The sequence below is a fragment of the Pleurodeles waltl genome, chromosome 4_2 (assembly GCF_031143425.1).
Source record: "Pleurodeles waltl isolate 20211129_DDA chromosome 4_2, aPleWal1.hap1.20221129, whole genome shotgun sequence".
NCBI lineage: Eukaryota > Metazoa > Chordata > Amphibia > Caudata > Salamandridae > Pleurodeles > Pleurodeles waltl.
This window is the reverse complement of record NC_090443.1, coordinates 116,020,887-116,042,403: the sequence shown is the minus strand read 5'-3', so window position 1 is coordinate 116,042,403 and position 21,517 is coordinate 116,020,887. Positions and strand designations below refer to the sequence as shown.

General features: G+C 45.1%; 1 protein-coding gene across 3 annotated transcripts in view; it reads right to left on the bottom strand.

Moving 5' to 3' along the window:
• The window catches only part of BIN2 (bridging integrator 2), a 233,763-nt gene that overhangs the window by 33,984 nt on the left and 178,262 nt on the right, over window positions 1-21,517 (bottom strand). For all 3 annotated transcript variants that reach the window (XM_069230892.1, XM_069230893.1, XM_069230894.1), the window contains 2 exons: window positions 21,004-21,079; window positions 7,596-7,678 (listed from right to left, as the gene is read on the bottom strand). In XM_069230892.1, the coding sequence (XP_069086993.1) occupies window positions 7,596-7,678; window positions 21,004-21,079 (159 nt within the window). The remainder of the gene's footprint in view (window positions 1-7,595; window positions 7,679-21,003; window positions 21,080-21,517) is intronic.

Genomic DNA, 21,517 nt, shown 5'->3' with positions numbered 1-21,517 from the left:
CCCATGCACGCCCACATCACACAACACCCCTCCACCCCCTCCCCTCACGGACGGTCAACTTACCTTGTGCGTTGGTCCTCCGGGAGGCGACGGGAGCCATGGGGAGGTGACCGCCAACAGAAGACCGCCAACAGAAGACCGCCACACAGAAATGTGGGTCGTAATTCTGTGGGCGGTGTTCTGCTGGCGTGGCGGTGGAGGTTGACCAGTCTCCACTTTCCCGCCGACCGCCAGTGTGGCTGCTGGCGGTTTTCCGGCGGAACGCTCCCAGCGGTCAGAATGCGCACAGCGGCATACCGCCGCGGTCGGCGGTCTTCACCGCGGTGGTAACTCGGCGGTCTTGCGAAAAGACCGCCAAGGTCAGAATGAGGGCCATAGTGATTTCTCCACAAAATTATTCTTAATAATTACAGGAACTGCCAGGGCCACTGCAGGGGTTACTACAAGCACTTTGTGAAAACAAATCACATAAAACTAGAGATGGGGGCGCCTACAATTAAAAGGGAGAGCTGAGCTAGAGCCAAGCCAAATGTCTGGCTCGGATCTTAGAGCCCATGAACCAGCCGAGCCACGAAAATGTTTGGTATGTAAATTAAAGTGTTTGCATATGGAATAATGAAGAAAAAAGGTTTGATAAAATATTTGCCTAAGATCACACAATTTAGGAGAGGAAGCTGTGATTTATACAGGTTTTCTGGTTTACTTTGAACAAATCAGCCAATAAATGGGTATCTATTTGTCTTTCCTTATGTTAAGGATTTGTGTTTATCTCTTTGTGCATTTGTCTGCACTTCTTATATAGCGGGCCTCGACCCAAATGCATGGGAGCCCTTTACATGAGCACTAGTTGACATTCATTGTTGATAAACTCAGGCAAATTAAGGGCCTCATTCTGACCCTGGCAGTCTATGACCGCCAGGGTGGAGGCCGGCTGAAGCACCGCCAACAGGCTGGCGGTGCTTCAGTTAGTATTCCGACCGCGGCTTCGCCCAGCCGGGTCCGTGAATCGCCGCCATGGGGATTCCGACCCCCTTCCCGCCACCCTGTTTCTGGCGGTTTTCACAGCCAGAAACAGGATGGCGGGAACGGGTGTCGTGGTGCCCCTGGGGGCCCCTGCACTGCCCATGCCACTGGCATGGGCAGTGCAGGGGCCCCCTAACAGGGCCCCATACAGATTTTCACTGTCTGCTTAGCAGACAGTGAAAATCGCGACGGGTGCAACTGCACCCGTCGCACCCCTTCAACTCCGCCGGCTCCATTCGGAGCCGGCTTCCTCGTTGTAGGGCCTTTCCCGCTGGGCCGGCGGGTGCTCTTTTGGCGGTCGCCCGCCGGCCCAGTGGAAAAGCCAGAATGGCATCCGCGGTCTTCTGACCGCGGAGCGGCCATTTGGCGGTTCCCATTTGGCTGGCGGCGCCCGCCGCCAGCCAAACTTGGAATGAGGCCCTAAGTGATTTACCCAGAATCATAGGCTGTTGAGCCAGCATCGAGACTCAAACCTACTTCCCTAGTTCCAAAGATAGCAGCTCTGGCCATAATGCCACATCCTGGGAAGAGGGAGGCAGGCAGAAGTCACATAAAAGCTCGGCTCATTATGGGCTGATGGTTACAACAGGACCTAAAGCTCAGCCAGGCTTCAGACTCAAGCCTGGCTTGAGCTTTCAGTGGCTTGCCCACCCCTACATAAAACAAATACTCGAAAGACAGTTATCAAGACCAAGATTGCAGATAGGAGCAGAAGTGAATCTGAGTAGTAGTAGTAGTTAAAAATAAGACCCCTCAGCAAAATAAATAAAGTGAGGAGAATAGGGTACAATCGAGTGTGGAAACAAGCATCTATAATATAGCACCAGCAAACTCTTGGATGAACGTGTGTTTCAGAAATACATGTATAATTCTCTATCTGTTACACATTTTCTTATGTGAGTGGCCCCAAACACTGGCGAACTTGTCTGATGTGCTTTGAATCTGCATTCTGCCCATTCCTTCTTCCCACTATCCTCTATGTTTCCCCCACTTTATAGAGGACCATGCTTACTGCAGACAGCACAGTGTTGTATTTTATGGTGTCTGGGTTGCAGAGTGATGTTGGCATAGGAATGGGTTTCTGCACAGTACTAGAATGAAGGTACTGACGGAATGGTGGCTCCCAACTGCACAAGTCATGATTCAAGGATGGAAGGATTCCAGGTATACCAGGAGTCAAAAAACAAGAATAGGAACTAGCTTCAGCTTGGCAAAAACAGGCACCTGTTCCACAACACTGCACTGCACACTTATTCAGTATTGTGCCATACACTGCAAATCAGTTGTAGTGACGTGGGTAGTTCTTAAATTGCTGGGTTATGAAGACACTCTTTTCTTCCACGTAGCACTCTCTCACAACAAATGCTGTCTCAGTCCCATTCCTTTGCTGTCAACTGCTGTCTTTCCTGGTCGCCCCGCTTAGCAGTGTTTTCTTCTTTCCACAGCTATGTTTCATAGTTACAGTTGTCTCAGCTCTCGTTCTCTTTCTTTCACTGCTACTTGGCTGGTAAGCTTTTTTCCTTTGCGGTCCCATTTTCTTTGTGCAACAGCCTCCCACAGTTAAAGCTCTCTTATCTTCAGATCCCCCCTCACTGCAGACTACTGGGACAGTTATACACTCAGGACAGTCTGTCTTCTCTGTGCAGCTCAGCCACAATTCCCTCTGTCACCGGTGTCCCACCAGGCAGTCCTCTCCTAGCACAGTCTCTTCTTTTGTGTAATGTTTTCTTTCCATAGTTTGGTAGTTTTGCTTCAAACTTCCTGCTTGCCTCACTGACATTGTACTTCCTTATGCCTGTTATATCAAAGCTGACCCATATTTTAATTTCAAGGGATGATATTGCCTTCTCCTTGGCAGTACTTCAACTCCTGCAGGTTGGGCTTTACAGGTCCTATTCTGTGTCTAGCTCTTACCAAAAACTTTGCATGGGTGCCAGGTGAGGTCTGTGCCTCTGAGTACAGAGGGGAGGGGTGTGTCAATATTAGTGTAGAAAAGGAGTTGTTTCATGGTGAGTGTACAAGAGCAGTGTGCATGTTTGAGAGCAGGGTGAGCAATATACCTGTTTGAGTATAGTGTGAGGGATACAACTGGTTGGGCGGAGGGTGAGGGGTGTGCCTTTGTCAATTTAGAGTGAGTGCAGGGTTTGTGATGTGTATAGTGCATGCTGGAGGATGTGCGAGTCAGCAGAACTGCATGGTGAAGGGATTGTTTGTATACCTACAGGGTAAACTGAATGAGTTTAGGGTCAGCAGTCTGCCAGTGTGAGAATGAAAAGTGTTCAGTCTGTAAGCAAAGTGTATTTTGAATGCAGGTTGAATGGTGTGTATTGTGAGTGTAGGGTTGACGTGTACCTTTGTGAGTATAAAATGAGTGGTTTATGAATGCAGTGTGAGTAATGTGAGTGCAGGGGGAGTGGTTGTATTGGGAGTTCAGGGTGAAGAGATTGCTTTTGTAGTGTAGAATGAGTGGTGTGTATGGTGAGTCGGGTCTGTGTGAGAGTAGAATGAGCGGTGTCTCTCTGTGTGTGTACAGTGAACAATGTGCCTGAATGCAGGGTTCCAGTGTGTTCATGAGTACATCTATGCGATGTAAGCAAAGTGCCTAAATAGGGTAAACAATGTGTCTGCGTGAGTGTAGGGTAAGTGGTGTGTCTTTCTTAGTGTAGGGTGAGTGATGTGCTGTGAGTGCAGGGTGAGTATTGTGCCTGGGGCCAAGTTCTCAGAGTGCATTGCCAGTGCAGGATAAGTGGTGTGCCTGTATACGTGCAGGGTGCAACACATTAAAGCCAAACCTATTTCAATTCTCTACTTAATTTTTAAATGTTTGGGCACGTGTCCCTTCTAATCTCAATAGAAAGTAGTATCATTTTTGATAGTTTCACTCAGTTGCGCCCACAAACTCCAAATGTGCGCACAAAAACAAGTCACTGCCGCACAAACTCTAAAATAATTAGAGGGAACACTGGTCCACAGTTGTCAGTTTCTGCTTCACTTGTCCAAACGAGTTTCTCTGCCACTGCACCATTCCTGTGATAGTCTGTGAAAATTAAGACCCTCCTGGATTCAGGTTGGACTTCACCCATCCCCCGGACAATGTGCAGTGCTAGATCTTTGTGTCTGTGATTATGAAAATGCACTATAATAGGTCTGGGGATCACCCCGGGGGGCAGGGGCCGTGCCATGAGAGCACAATGAGATCTTTCTATGAAGAAACACATTAAAAGTTGATCCATGGGAAAGGAGGTGCACAGCCAGGCCTCAAGGAACTTCTCTGGTTGGGACCCCTCTGCACTCCTGGGAATCCCAGAAAGTGAAGATTGTTGCACCTGATACAGCCTTCAGCATCTTCCTCGCTGGCTGTCCTCCCGATAAGCCTCTCATCTTCTGGATGGTCTTGCTTAAGTCTTTAACAGTGCCCTCTAGGACCGTAATGAGGGTTTCTGCCTCTGTCACTCGGCCTATGATCTTGCATAAATCTTGCAGGAGCAGTGCCACATCTGCCCTCTCCCTAGCCTTCCGATTTTGGTCTCCACAGCTTGGTTGTAGGATTCAGTAGTCTGAAGGATCACATCAGGTCCCAAGTGGGATGCACCCCCTTGATTTTCCCTCTTGTGCATTGTTTAGTCCAGTGTCTACTCTACCTGTCAGGGCTACGTCAGCGGCTTAGTAAATTTTTCCAGCTTCCCTTGCTTTGGTTGCAGAGGGGAGTCTTTTTAGCCATGGAGGTGTACCAACGGAGGGCCCAACCTGCTATCCAGCAGTGGTGCATGGTCTGCCAGATCCCCGCCCTAAGTTTAGGGAAAGGCAAAAAGAGTATCTGAAGTATGTGCCAATGCTGGTAACAGGCCTCACACGTTTCACCCTCAAATCAGGCGGAACAGTATCATGGTCTGCCGGTACCCATCTGTTCTGCCCCTCTCTCTTTCACTACTTTGCCAGCCTGATCTATGGCACTGATTCTGCCTTCTCTCTCTCCCATTATGATTTATGTGTGCTAGGGAAACCTCTCACTCCTGATATCTTCCCGGTGGGGCTCAAAGCCTCCCTTCGGCTCTTGTTTGCGGCTCTGCATGCTGGTTTCACTCCTCGCTCTACTTCCGAGTCCTGGGATGATTCCTTCTTCTGTTGGCTCCCCCAGTGGTTTATTGAGTCTTTTAAGCCAAGTGCACCTGCCCCTATGACTTGGCGGGTATCGGTGTGCTTACCTGTGACCCAGGGTCCTTTCCTGCTGCCCCTGGCTCTGCTCACTGCCGTGTCTCAGTTTCTGTGTGGGGTGGGATGGGGGGGTGGAATTTATCAGTCACCAACTGGCAATGCTGTGGGATGGGGCGGAAGGGAAAGGAGGCTCACCTCTGCCTCTCAGACCAACTTCCAGGTGAACAGCTACCATCTTGTGAGTTTGTCATGTCTGCTTGGCAGCACATCAATCAGTCAGTTATCTGTCACTGGGACTGCCGTTGCTGCTGTTTGCGGGGAGCTACTAAAGGCTTCCATGTATCCTGTGTTCCTGGGTGGCAATTTCACTTGCAGATCATGTCTGCACCCCCCGGATTTGTCTGGATGTTCGGTACTGGTGTGGGAGCATTACGGGATGGTTACCACCATCTTGTGCATGAAAACCACACACCCCAACTCTGACTGTACTTTTATACTTTTATTTGTGAATCGGACTCTGAATCTTTGGATTAAAAGACGGGCATAAAAAATCTGATGACATGGTAGGGCGTGGACCAAGTGTTTATGCAACAGAATAACCAACTGTCACCAATAACATTTCCCATGTGACGACATTCAAAACTCGAGGCAGAAGTCAGTGAGGCAACCATAACTTTCAGGGCAGAAGGAGAATGGAGCAGAAGAGTACAAGTGAAAACGGACTGTGGAAAAAAGATAGGATGAAGGGAAGGAATAGGGCATGGGGACAGACAGTTTTGCACTTCCTCTGCAGATATCCCAGTCATGGTTTTGCAGAATAAACAACCAATGTAACAGTAATGCCTAAATCTAATGTTCGCCCAACCACAGGGAGATAACCTTTAGTAGCAAAGTTGACTCAAGAAGTCAAGAAGGACACTTTAGATCTTGCAGCCACCTTCCACATCCTAAGAAAGGTTTTCTTTTAATTGTCAGCAGTGGCCCACCCTTTAGGGCGAAGGGGCCATGTGTCCTCACCTTTTGACTGACATAAGGAGTGTTTGTCAGGCTGAGCAAAGGTCGATATTTTGAGGCGTGGACCTAGGCACACTTCAGTTTTAAGCCCTGAAGTGCCCAGAGTGGTTATCATTGAAGTCACAGAGTGTGGTAGGGTAGCAGTCTCACTGACCCCATCCCACTCTGTGGCGAGGTAGGGACTGCCACCTCCCCACATTGGCTGACCACCTAGGCTTTCTGCCTGATATGCTGCAGAAGGTAAGTGTTATGTTTTTTAATGTTTGGTGCGTGTGTGTATGCATGTGTGAATGTATGTGTATTTTGTGAGTATGTGCTGTGAATGGGTGTGAGTACTTTTGTGAATGGTAGGTGTATGTGTGCACATTTGTGAATGCATGGGGGTGTGAGTGAGTGTGCATGTAGATGGATGAATGTATTTGTGTCTCCTAACCCCCCCACCCCGCTTGAATTACCAGCCACCACTGCTAATTGTCGTCATTATTTCTTCAAGATCCTTTTTGACTGCCAGGGCTTTCATTAAATGAGGGTCTACTTGACAGTGAGTATCCTTGAGCCAAGGAAATGGCCATGTTAATGAGTGCCCAAATGACTTTGAGTTTGGCCTTTATGGCAAGAGCCTTCTCAACCTCAAAACGTCCACACTGTCTCAAAATGTGTTAGTGGCTCTTGATGGGCTAAAAGTGATTACAGGGGGTCTCACTACTGTTGGACATATAGACAGGCAGAAAGCCCCTACATCTATGCACCCGTGGCAGTGGAGCCATAAGTAGCCGTGCTCTTGAGGTTGAAAGTTCTCCTGCTGCATAGAGATGGACATTTTATAGCCACACTGACATACGCTGCTAATAATTTGGACGTCTCCTTCTAGGTATGTGCCTAGTCAGTGCATCAGGTGCAATCCAGCATTAGCTACAAGAGATGTGGCTACCCTTTTCTCAAAGTAGTCAAGACCAAATGTGAAAGTGGAAGCGTTAGTCTCCAAGAAAACTGGAAGATATGAGACTCTGGCAGAAAAGTGTACCTGGCACTAACAGTCTCCATAAAGGGAAAATGGTGCGAAAATATAAATGTAAATATATATATCTATATCCATTTGGGTGTAAAGCCATAATGGAAAGTTCCCCGCGTGGTGTCCCTGCCGAAACTTAAAATTTTGAAAGTACAAAGCTCTTCTTGTAGTGTAGGGGCAAAAAGGACTGTGTTTTTCCATATGGTTAAGTATTTGAAATGTTAGAAAGCCGGGGAAGGTTTCAAGATGAAGAACCTCTGACAACCAAAATTCTGTGTCTACAATAAACTCCACGGAAGATTGGTGTTACAATCTAAAATGCATACCAAAAGGCTCTCATTCTGAATTCTACATGATAAACTATTATAAAAATAGATAGGAAGACGCTTACCCCGTCACGCCCTTCACTATGAAGACTTTGTCGGAATGCTGCTTTTCCAGTTTGGTCATTACATCGTATAATTCATGATTCAGCTGGAACAAAAAATAGATAAACAAATCTTCAATCAGGATGCAGCCATGTGCACCACTTAACATTTTCCCCTCCTTTCTGTAGTTTATGCCAATATATAACTTGTAAAATTAGAGTTAATCGTTGAAAATGTACATTCAATGGAACAATATGTTTTTAAACGATAATTAGAACATATTTTTGTCATACAATATTGTTGTTAATGATATTCTGACATAACCTGATTTGGGATTATATACATCATGGGTGACCAATGTATGGCTGTATCAATGCTAGATTTTCAGGATATCGACATAAGATACATTTCAATAAACTGAATCTAAATAAGGATTCATTTACATTATCAATGGTTATCTGGTAAAACCAGCATGGACCTGGCTCCCAGGGACTTTAGTTGTACACACCACTTGTACATCCACAAAGGGGCACAGAGAGAGACTCACGTCTGTTTTAGGATAACTACAGGCTATGCAAATGAGTTGCGCTCGTAGATATGCCATGTGGAGGACTGTGGTTTGCATTTGTTAGCACCAACAACCTCTAAACTTGGTGCACTGGCATGCAGTGATTAGCAGCTGGCATGCATAGGAAAGCTAGGCAAGAAAAATATCACAACAGGAATTGAAAGGAAGGGGTATTAGCTAATACATTTATGTACATTTCCGTTTGCTACCAGATGGTTATTTATGTGCAACCAATTAAAAGTAGATCGAGGGTTATTTACAGACAAGGAAGGAAAGAATGAATGAACAATTAAGAAACCTAAAATATAGATAGATAGATAGATAGATAGATAGATAGATAGATAGATAGATAGATAGATAGACACCCGCACCAACAAGACAGCCCCCTGGTTCACCTCAGAACTTCAAACTTTCAAAGGAGGATGCCGGAAAATTGAGAAAGCCTGGCGCCATGAACCTTCAGTGAGCAACTTCTCCGCCCTCAAATCAGCCATGTGCAAACATCACCACCTCATCCAGACCACCAAACGATCCTTCTACAAAGAACGCATAGACGACAACGCGCAGAACAGCAAGGAAATTTTTGCCATCATTAAAGAGCTCACCAAACCCAAATCCTGCGCTACCGACCCTCCACACTGCCAAGACCTCTGCAACTGCCTCTCCAACTACTTCCACCGCAAGATTGTAGACTTACACGAAAGCTTCACATCGGCGTCTCCCACAATCACCACCACCGACACAGTCAACACCACAGCACCATGCCACACCAACGTACTTAACTCCTGGACCCCCACCAACGATGACGAAACCAGCAAAACCATGAGCTCAATCCCCTCAGGCTCCCCTACAGATCCCTGCCCCCACCACATCCTCAACAAAGCCAACAAAATCATCACTCCCCAGCTCCGGGCTGTTATCAACAGCTCCTTCGAGACCTCAACGTTCCTGGATATTTGGAAACACGCTGAAGTCAACGCTCTACTAAAAAAAAAAACAAAGCAGCCCCTGAAGGCCTCACAAACTACCGGCCTATCTCTCTACTCCCCTTCCCCGCGAAGGTCATAGAGAAGATAGTTAACAAACAACTGTCTAACTTCCTGGAAGAAAACACTATACTCGATGTCTGCCAGTCTGGATTCCGCAAAAACCACAGCACTGAGACCGCCCTCATCGCCTGCACAGATGACATCAGGACCAGATTGGACAAGGGCGGAACCGTCGCCCTCATCCTCCTAGACCTCTCCGCAGCTTTCGACACCGTATGCCACCAAACCCTTCACACACGCCTCTTCGATTCCGGAATTCGCCACAAAGCCCTGGACTGGCTCACCTCCTTCCTCTCTGAAAGAACCCAAAGAGTTTGTTTCCCTCCTTTCCGGTCCACTGCCACCAAGGCCATCTTTGGGGTCCCCCAAGGATCCTCCCTCAGCCCCACCCTTTTCAATATCTACATGGCTCCGCTCGCCAGCATCAACCGCCCCCACGGCCTCAACATCATCTCATACGCTGACGACACCCAGCTCATCCCTCACGAGGAACTCTTCTACTGCCAAGAATAACCTACACGCCGGACTCCGCGCCATCGCCAACTCGATGACTGCAAGCCACCTCAAACTAAACTCAGAAAAAACTGAAATCATCTTCTTCGGTCCGAGCAAGACAGCATGGAACGACTCATGGTAGCCCACCATCCAAGGACCACCCCCAACACCCTACACCCACGCACGCAACCTCAGCATCATACTGGACTCCTCTCTCTCCATGACTCAGCAAATCAACGCCATTTCATCCTCCTGCTTCAACACTCTCTGCCTGCTACGCAAGACTTTCAAATGGATTCCCCTAGAAATTAGAAGAACGGTCACCCACACCCTCATAAGCAGCAGATTAGACTACGGCAACACCCTCCACGCAGGGACCACAGCCAAACTTCAGAGAAAACTCCAACGCATCCAGAACGCAGCCGCACGTCTCATCCTCAACCGCCCTCAGCACGAACACATTTCCGCCCACCTCCGATCCCTACACTGGCTGCCCATCAACAAAAGGATCATCTTCAAAACCCTAATCCACGCTCACAAAGCTCTCCTCGACACGGACCGGCCCACCTCAACGAACGAATCAACTTCCACAACCCAAATCGACAGCTCCGTTCTGCCGACCTGGCACTCGCAACAGCCCCCCGCATCCAACGCACCACCTCCGGTGGCAGATCCTTCTCTCACCTCACTGCCAAGACCTGGAACTCCCTTCCCACCAACCTACGCAAGACCCAGGACCTCCTCACTTTCAGAAAGCACCTCAAAACTTGGCTTTTTGAGCAGTAAAGCCCCTTCCCCATGCCTTGAGGCCCTACCAGGTGAGTAGCGCGCTTAATAAATTTGATTGATTGATAGTTAGATAGATCCATTTTTTTTACATAGAAGGAGCATTTTTTGTTTTTCCAATTACTTTGATGCCATGTGATGCGTTAACCATAGCTATTACTGCTAGACAGCTATGGTTTTGTGCGAGTAAATTCAGAACCCAACTATAATGTCTCTGTAACCTCAAACAAAACCTTTTCTTTTTTTATTTTTCTTTAATATCTTATTTGCTCAAATATTTCATGGGTGAGAAAGGTATACAAAAGAAATTAACGGAAATCATTACTTAGCATATTCTGATCGTAGGATTACTATGTTACATGACAGCTTTGCAGGCTTATCCCTCCCCGTAAATATTTGTGAATTTCCGTATTGCTCCTAATGTTTGAGCATATCTTTCTTCCCTTCTCTCAACTTGTTTCATCCTAACTTTCCCACTGTTCGTATGATGGAGGTATTACTGTTGTCCACTGCTGTACTATCACTTATTTTGCTACTAGGGACACTATAAAGAACTTCAGTTTTTTGTTGTACTGGGAGATTAGGGTTACTGGTAATTCCAAACAGTGCCCCCAGAGGGTCTGGAATCATATGTACTTTCATTTGGGCACTAAGCCAGACAAAGATTTTTTCCCAAAATTCCAACTAAATGGGGCAAGTTAAACATACATTTATCCAATCCTCCACATTATAGTGACATCTAAAACATGCCCCAGAAAGTGATTGATACATTTTCTGGGCCCAAGCAGGTGAATAATTTGGCATCCATTTTGTATAGAAAGCCATTCTTTTAAAATGCGCTCCCCTTACAGCTTTATGAGCCCATATATTATACTGCTTCCACAGCCAAATATATCAATTTTACACCCTGTTGCTGCCTCGATCGTCTTCAGGCCCTCTGGGATTATTTTTCCTTGTAGCTGTTGCTGTAGCACCTGATACCAGCTCCCCACCTCTATCTGTCCCCTAACATAGTATGTTTGGATATTGATGGCGGCTACTGGATCTATTATCATTGGCACAGATCGACTAAAGTAGTGGATTTGCAGGTATAACAAATAGAACAAATGGCCCGATCTCTAGGTTGTCTACTTTGAGGTGGTCCCACATTTTCATTTGCCCTGTGGATACAAAATCCTAAAGCTGTAAATAGCCTAGCTTCTCCCATTCTTTAATACTTTACGTTTCAACCTGCAGTCCCCATATCTTACAATCTTGCAGTGGCATTTGTAGATGAAGCTGGAGAAACTGATATTTCTCATTGAGTTGATTGAATCTAGATAACACTTCTAGGGGAATTTTATAGTTAGTTCTTTTTGGGAGCCTTGGGATTTTGAGAAAGTGGAAGAGCTGAACATTATCCTCTGCCAGCATTTTTTAAAGTGGGGTAATGCTAAACCACCGTCTACGATCCCCAGCTGCAATGTTTTTAATTTGGTGCACGTTTTTTTTGCAGAATCTGATCTATTTCATTGAAGAAATTTTGGGAATCTTAATAATGACACTTGAAAAGGTAAAAAGGAAAAGTGGGAGAATCATCATTTTAATCAAGGAAATTCAGCCAATCATTGTTAAAGGAAATATTTGCCATTGGCTTAGTAGATTTTGTGCTTTACTTTAAATAATTGAGTTCATAGAGTTGTTCAAAATTGTGTGAGACATATACATCCAAGTATCTAATAGGACGTGAGGTCTGATAGTGCACCCGCATGTCCCCTAAGACAAAACCCTTTCAAGGATAGAGTGATGCATAAGTTATGCAAAAAAGAAGAGAAAACTCTGGGTAGTTCCCAAGTTTAGGTGGAGAGAAGCTCCAGTAAGGAGCACCCTAAAACACCAGCGACATGCTAGATTTGCTCACCTCAAATGTCTGTTTTTCTATCAAAGATTTTATGGATAGGATTAGTAAAGTGCCACCCACGCCAAACTAGAAAGGGACAAAGTCTTTTGCCATTCATACAGCAAAATCTTTAGCTCTTCAGAGAGTATAGAGTGTTGCTGGTGTTGCAGGGTGCTTCTTACTCGAGCTGCTCTCCACCTGAACTTGGGAACTACCCACAGTGCTCTCTTCTTTTTTGCATAATTTAGGTGTCACTCTATCCTTGAAAGGGTTTTGTTTTGACTTAGTCCCGGTGCTTCCTTGTGTATGGACAAAGCTAAACCTCTCGGAAGAGTTACAAAGATAGTGAAACGTGTCAGGGGTTGCTTTTGCTCATTCAAGGTTGGCTTCGATGGTACTTTACCTAAGCTGTAATACTGTGCCTGAAATTGTGAATGGCTTTGGTCATCATCATCAAAGAACTTTATTTCGGCCACGGGGGCCATAAAAGCACATAACAGTGACAAAATAAATACACAATAAATATATAAAATATATACAGTACATATTAAGAGAATAAAACCTATGTGCTCTTCAGGGCGATTTCAATACATTATTACAAAACAAATCATACAGATAAAAAGTTTGCTCTGAAAATCCAGCTTGCCCCAAAGAATTTGGCAACAGCGATTACCAAACTCGAGCGAGTATCAGACCTAAGAATTCGAAGTGCTGCATTGGACCTATGGACTCCAAACAATCTGCAGGCAGGGACCAACCATTTCCTACGAAAGGCAGCATAAGCAGGGCAAACAAATAAAACATGAGGAAGATTTGAAATAGGTGCTTAACAGGCTGGGCATGTGATTGACCCCTCAGGTGACCAGCGGCTGGTAGATAATCTTAGGGGTAAAGTACCTATGCAAAACTGGGAGTACAATTTCCTTTCTCTAGGCGCCGGGATTATGTCCCAGAAAACCTCATATTTTCAGATTTCTTTTAGGTCAGCAAAATAACTTGACAGAGTAGAGTGAAGTACCACTCCCAGTTCCTCAGAGTCTATCATCTTGCAATGCTGTTTTTTTAAGGTTGATTTTAAATGGAAAGGAGGAGGTAGTTGGAGAGTCACAAAGTTTGTTAAGCCCAGGCCAGTTAAGTAACTGAGTAAGAAAACGGTCAGTTTCTAAAATGACCTGCAGAGCTGCAGTAAAGGAGACAAGCTCTAGGGTAGGCCAAAGACGCCGCCAATACAAGAGAGGACGTAGGCGAGCCTTGTAACCTACACGCTTCATGCCTTGGTCCTTAAAGAGGGGAAACAACGGACTGCTTGACGGGAGAGAAACAAGATTTCTTGAAAAAGAATTTCAGAAGTTGTTATTTCTTGAGCTTTGCCATAGCCCCATAGTTCGGCCGCCTAGAGACCTAGCTCACAGCCTCGGCTTCGTAAATCTGGAGTGCAGTGCGTATTGGCTTGGTGTATGAAATATTAAAATCCTTTATTAGAACCCCTGTAAATTGCTTTCGTTTTAACGCCTGCTTTGCAATATGTGACTTCCAAGACATTTTCTCTGGTAACATTAAGCCCAGGTAACTAAATGTGTTTACCTTTTCTGGTGAAGTGCCTTCGAGCATAAACTTTCCTTTAAAGGATCTGTGTGGATTAAGCGTCATTCATTTTGTTTTAGAAGCATTTATTTCCAGACCCTGTGCGGAACAAAATGACTCAAAACACATTAGGAGGTTTTGTAATCCCCTTGGGGTTTTCGATGTCAAGAGAGTATAATCTGCAAATAGCAGAACTGGAATTTTGCGTGTGCTTAATGATGGTGCATCAGCCTCCATGAGGAAACAATATCGTTAATATATAAAGGAAACAAAGTGTGGGCAAGGACACACCCTTGACATACTCCCCTTGACACCTGGATTCTATCAGTGAACTGTCCCTTGTCACCCCACCTGACACATGCATAATTATCTTCGTGAAGCCGTATTAATAATGCAAGAATATGCTCGGGGATAGCCATCACAGAAAGAACTTCCCACAGCTTATTGTGAGGCACTAGACTAAACGCGGATTTCAAGTCCACAAAGGTGACATACAGATTCCCTTTGCCAATGAAAACTGTCTTCCAGTATAAAAGCAAGAGCCTGAAGGCTTGCTCAATAGTGAATATTTTCTTGTGAAAGCCAGCCTGAAGTGGACTAAGTATATCACGTTCAGTCATCCATTCTTGGATCTTAGCCAGAAGGTAGTGACAAAAATATTTTCTGTACACAGTCTAATAGGCTAAGAGGCCTTTAATTACAAGGGAGGGCTCTATCACCCTTTTTAAAAATCGGGACTACAATAGCACCTTTCCAGGACTCAGGGATTGGTACCCCATTTTATATGATAGTAATATCTCTTGACCGAACTTCAATGTCAGTTAAGAATAGGTCTGCCTGGACACCATCAAAACCAGACACCCTACTGCGCTTTAAAGTGCCCAATTAATATATTATATCCGCATGGGAAAACAATTGTGTCAATGGAGGGTTACGGGTTGGGTTAATAGTTGAGCAGCAGACCTTGTGTTCTGGAACCATACTACAATAACATTGAGAGTACAATCTGCTAAAATGGTCTACCCAGTCCATTGGAGCAATATTCGTTGTAATATTCAATGCGCTGTTATTAGGGCCGTGCGCCACCAGGGACCAAAATTTGCTACAATTCCTCTCACGTGTAGGGTCATTAAGTGCAGGTCACCATTTGTCGTCTTGCTTAAACACTTGTTTGATGACCAACATTCTTTGTTAAACCAACAATGTGTACATTTAGGCCCTAATTCTAACCGCGGCGGGCGGCGGTAGCCGCCCGCCATGCGGTAACCGCCATATGGCCGCTCCGCGGTCAAAAGACCGCTGGGGCCATTTCAACTTTTCCGCTGGGCAGGCGGGCGCTAGCCAAGTTAGCGCCCGCCGGCCCAGCGGGAAAGGGGCCTGCAACACTGAAGCCGGCTCCGAATGGAGCCGGCGGTGTTGCAGGTGTGCGACGGGTGCAGTAGCACCCGTCGCGCTTAAAAGCAGGCTGGGGCCCCAGGACACCCGTTCCCGCCATCCTGTTCCTGGTGGTAAAAACCGCCAGAAACAGGGTGGCGGAAGGGGGTCAGAATCCCCATGGCGGCGCTGCTTGCAGCGCCGCCATGGCGGATTTGGGCAACCGGGGGAAATCCGGTGGGAAACCGCCGGACCCGGTTTTCTGACCGCAGCTTTACCGCCGCGGTCAGAATGGCCCAGGAAGCACCGCCAGCCTGTTGGCGGTGCTTCCGTCATTCGCGAACCTGGCGGTTTTTACCGCCAGGGTCGGAATGACCCCCTTAGTCCTTGCGCCACCAGAGACTAAATCTACTCAAAACATGAGGTCTGAATTAGGCTTATTTGCTCATTGGGGATTGCGGAACCCGCCTCTAAACACATCAGTGAGGTCTTCAAAACATCATTAGCAGCAGTAATAACATCTGGTCGGGCCAAGACCTTATTTCACTGCAGGTGACGTTTGTCATTAGCCAACCCAATTCCCATGGGTGCAGTGACTGGGGTATTAATCATAAGCATTTGATTGCACAGAGTGGACATATGGACTGACCGTGGATTATGATCACTCTCAGATCTCTCAATAACCGTCATGTCGATGACTAGGGGCCACAATCTTATATCAACTAGGAAATAATAAATTCTGCTAGTGTGATTGACCTTGTTATATGTATGGCAACCCTTTTTATCAGATTTAGTCCTACCATTGAGTGCCCTTAGCCCAAATTCAATAGTGAGAGACTTTGCCTGAACAGCAACTTGCGACCACCTCTTGATGGGCGGAATGTCCAAGGTGGGAACAGACCTTGCCCGATCCTCCTCATAAGTAAGACTAAGATCATCCCAGTCAAGAGGTTCAAATGTGACATTGAAGTCATCTGCCACAATGATTTTATAATGACGGGGGTTCCGAAGCATGAGCCCCGACCCCTCCAGTGTAGATATTAAAAATGATCACAACTGCATTTGCACCAAATGATAGGCGCAGACCTAGTAGGTAAACTGAGACATACAACAGTTTAGTGATGTTTTGGCCTAAATAGTTAAACCACCAGAAGGCTTACCCCTGGTACTGGGAAGAGCAGGAATATAAAAATGTAAGTAACGAGACGGAAAAGTGGATCAGTTGACCATGTCTACTGGAGGAGACATGGGTTGTGTTCCTCAATGAGAGAAGTAAAGGTAGGAAGAGCGAGGGCAGATCTCAGACCTGCCATGTTCCAGAAAACATAGCGCACCCCAGCGCTTTGGGGGACTACCCTGACCACAGAAGTGAAATTCACAGGATTAACTACCTGATTTTAATTAGCCTGATGGAGTTGGTGGGTGGAAGATGCAATACTATCACAATTATCATTATTAACCAGTAGGACCTGAGTTAACTGATGGATTCTGTCTAGAGGAGCAGACCTCACCACGGATATAATATTCTCACACTTAACAGACTGACCGTGGATTGGCAGATAAGGTTGATGGTGGGGTGAGAGTGCGATGTTGGCACAATTGAGCAATTGGTCCTCAGTAGACTGATGGAGACTGTCAAGAAGAGGAGTGAAAGTGCTTATAGCGTCTATGTTGGGAGAAGCAACCAAGCCATAGACAATTGTTGCGTGTAAATCAGAGGGTAATTCAACAGGGGTTCTGAATGGTACTCCAAGTCAATCGTTTGTGTCGAGAATGGATGGGTTACCTGCTGAAAGGTGGGTAAGCAATGAGGGGAGCCTAGGATATTTGAACTGAATATGAGATTGCCCAGGGGCACTTGTCCTCTCATCTAGGGCTACCAAGTTATCCACCAAGCTCCCATCCCTAAGTGTCAACTTGATCATGTCATAGCGTATATCTGGCCTTCTAATTGCTTCAATTATATCCTCCCGTAGTTTAGAATAGCAACCTCTCAAGTACCGAATCCAATGGATAGCCTTGTTTCTGACAGAGTCTCCCCCTTCCCTTGGAGCCAGTGGATGTAGTTTAGGGACATTAACCATTAGGACAGTGTTATTAAATTGGGGTCAATCAGTGGTAGGTTGTGCAGCACGATATGGAGCTGTGTCATTCATAGGTTTAGAAATTTGATAGCAAAGCCTTGGTTCCTTGCCTACGCCTAAGCTGTTATGTGTGGAAGACTTCCCAGTCCTGTCACCTGCTGAAGGTTGGCCAGCACAAGGTGCTAAGCCTGCATCAGCAGGACAAGAAACACAAATATGACTATTATTGCAACTAGTCACAGGCAGTTTGGGCAACTTCACTGGGGATCTCAGGGGTTTAGATGTGGGACTACAAATACGGTTCATGATGGTTGTGGCATCTAAAGGGTCTAATTGCTTGACTATTAGGATTAAAGAATTAACCATAGATTTAAGCTCTGGCACCTCACTCTCTAGATCTTCTTTGCAAGTGATGTACTGAGCATTGGACTGTGCTGAATTTGCGCTAGTGTCTAATGTTCCACCCATCATGGTACCAATGGCTTTTGTCATTTTACAGCTCACAAAGGATGGCACTAAGCCAATCCTATGCTTAAAGATTTTGCTGTACAAATGGGACAATACTTAGGGGCAGATTTATGGACAGTGGCGCTGCACTGAGTGCAGCACCTCTTTCCCAGCACCCCTTAGCACCCCCTACCACCACCATGGGTGCACCATATTTAAAATACGACGCACCATGGCGCAGGGTAGGGGGCAATAGCATCATTTTTCATGACGCTATTGATGTACTCTGCAGGAGTAGCGCCAAACTGTTGGCGCTACTCCTGCAGAGTACATAGGAGTCCATTCTAAAGAATCGAAGCCCCCTTTTAACGCCTGCTCTTAAGCAGGCATTAAAAGTGCTGCATAAAAGGAAATCTATGAGATTTCCTTGCGCCATTTTTCCGGCTCCCCTAATGGGGGAACACCCCCTTTGCATACATTATGCCTGGCGCAGGAAAAATGTAGAGAAAAGGGTTACAGAGTGGTGCAATGCATGCATTGCGCCACTCTGTAAATACGACGCAGAGATTTCGGCCTTGTTGGGCCACATTAACGTAAAAAATAATGATGTTAATGTGGTGCAAGGAGCCGCAAGGGCATTATAAATAAGCCCCTTAGTCCCTTTCGCTCTTCTATTATGTGAGGTATCTTCTTCAAGATAAGTAAATCGAAATTTGCTGCTTTGGCAATTGTGTTACTATATGATTGCAAGATCAGTGACTTAGGAGAAACATATCCAACATTTTTGCTGATGAGAAGAGAAGGAATTCGTTTTTTTCCAGATTCAAGAGAAGCAAATTGTCTTCCATTCCCATCTGTGTGCTTATTCTAAAGTAGGTGCATCAAGTAACAGCACACTAGGGTCAAATCCATGCCTGATTAAACTCTTAGGTCCTCATTACACAATGTGTGAAGAGGTAATACGCAGGTTTTCTGCTGAATTACCATCATGCACAATTTCCTGCTTTACCTACTGTGAAATTGAATCTGGTAAAATCACATGCTTTTTTGTTCACATTTTCTATAATATGAAAGATGTAGTAGAAAATTACCTCACATCTGAGAATACATGCAGTAAGCAATCAAGTAATTCCGGCTCCCACAAATTATTCTGCATTCCGTCCTCAATCTTAAAAATTATAAATGAGTAGCGGCACCGGCTGGAAACTGTAACTCTGGACTGATGTAACTAACATTGCTTCTACTGTAATCAAATGAGTGCCATGGCCCAAAGTTTTTCTTGGAAGCTGCAGTCGGTGCTTCTCAATGCTAGGGTTGCTGAATACCATGGCTGTCTACACTTGATTCCACCTCATGTCTCTTTCATCCACCACCCAACACTTCCTCTGCTTTTAGCTCACTCTTGGGGGCTCTATTGCACCCTTCCTTCTCCCCTTGTCACTGTTGTCCTACATTTCTTTTCCTCCTCCTTTCTCTCTTTTCTCCCTTTCTCATACTTGCACTGGGTCATAATCTGATACAACATAAATCCCATTCCACCCAAGTGAGCATTGGTGAGTCCCACCTGCAACCACCCCGCTCAAATTTATGATCCTTTGTTACTAGCCAACTCAAAATGAATGAAGGTCAAAGTTGTAAGAGTGTGGCTTCAAATGTTGCATGAGAAAGCTACATATTTTTAGGCGTGCTGACACAACACAATCTTTCAAAAGATAACTAACTGCTCAGTAAATGTATATTTGTTTCAAATGACAAAATAATACTTTCACTTAAGTAACAGAAGGGCAGGGGAGTTCCACATAGAGAATTTAAGTGTAGCCACTGAATAGGTAATTGAATTAAATTTGCATTCATAACATATACATTTATCTTATGTGGATATCCTGAAGATTTGGTCTGGTTGTGGTCCTCCTTGACTATGTTGAGCAGTGTGAGTGAACTGTGGGATACATATTAGCAAGGTGTACAGTGTGGAGGGAGGTGAAAACACACAGCATACGGTCACAAGGGAAAAAAGGAAGAGGAAGAAGAAACCAATGACAAGGTCTTGGATTGGCAAACAACACAGAATTTATAAGAAAATATAAGGAATTGAAGGAGAGTTGCAAAACATTTAACATGAGATTGAAGGAAGGTGATATGAAGTTATGGATTGGTTTGTAAAAAGTCCACATTACATTACTCAATTGTATCGTTCATGTAATAATGTTTTGGTAATCTATGGTTCTGGAACCAGAAGTGCCTGTTGATTTTTGACTCAAGTACCACGTTGTCAGAAGGTCCCACATTTGGACAAAAGTAGAGATATGCCCAAAGAAATCTGGATTTGTAGAACTGAAAGGGCCTCCCGAACAAAACTGACAAGAACATGGAGCATAGCAAATGGAAAAGAAAATTCACACCCCAGAAGTAGGGAAGCTTAGCAGCAGGGAATTACAGGAGGAAAGAAGCAGTGTTAACAGAATAATCAAAACAAATAGCTCATCTGCATAGAGGAGGGCACGTCTGGGGGGTGGAAAATAGTGAATAGCAAGTTAAACCATCAATGACTAGAGGAGGAAGTTGTGGCACAGCAGATGGTGGGATAATACATTGAGATAGAAGAAACAGATTAATGGCGGATGAACAAGTAAAGAAGCAGGAGTGGCAGCGTTTTGAATGGAAATATAAATGTGCAAGTGCTTACTATCACGGAGTAAGGTCTGCTTCTGAGTAGTGGATGAACTCTTTCATTTAAAGTATTCCACACTTGCAGAGAAGTGCTGGTACTCTCGCTTTCAAATTGAAAATGTGACGTTACTCAGTAACTAACAATATCTGCCAATGTATATCCTAAAAATCGGATACTTCCCTCAAATCATCTCGATTCTTGATCATGTTCTCATTCTTTTTAATGCCTCTGAATGCTCTTCCTCTTATTGGCGTATGGGCACACTGAAGCCGCCTTACGACAATATGAGAAGTATATAGAATACTCAAAATAAATAAAGCAACAGACAGCAACTGTCTGAATGTGGCATGCCATCTGTTTCTCTTTGAAGAAAACACATTGTTTAAGCCTTTCAGTGTTTTAATAAGTTTGATGGTGATCATATGTCTTTGATTTACCTCTTTGTTGAGTCCACGTCACTTGCAAAGGCTATGACAATAATGAAGTGATCTCACCTGGCTCATTTCTTTATAGAAGACATCCCTTAAATTTGATATATTCTGGAAGATGGTTACATAGCATCCAATTCGACTGGAAAGAAAAAATATCACTGAAAGTCAGATGAAGATAAACACAGTCAGAAAACAAGAAACACATTGGCCATGAACCACCGATGGAACCAATTCTCAAATTTAAATTACTAGCTCATGACAGATTGATTGTGTGATTCGGTGTGCAATATCTAAACTTTGGTACAGCTTCTTTGTCAGTAAGATGAAGGTAAGAATTGTGACTTCCCATCATCTAGAGGAATACTTGCCAACCCTGCCTATTTTTGAGGTTGGCTACCACGTTTTGGCATTAGCAATTTCTAGTGTCTGCCAATTTTAGAGTACAGTCCTATGGCTTTTTAAAGCCGGCCTCTGATGGCAGTGTTTTCACATCACTGGCCAGCTTTAAAGAGTTGAGTAATGAAGCTGTTGATATTGTCTCCAGGGCAGGTCTTAGGACCATCATGCGCCAGTGCCA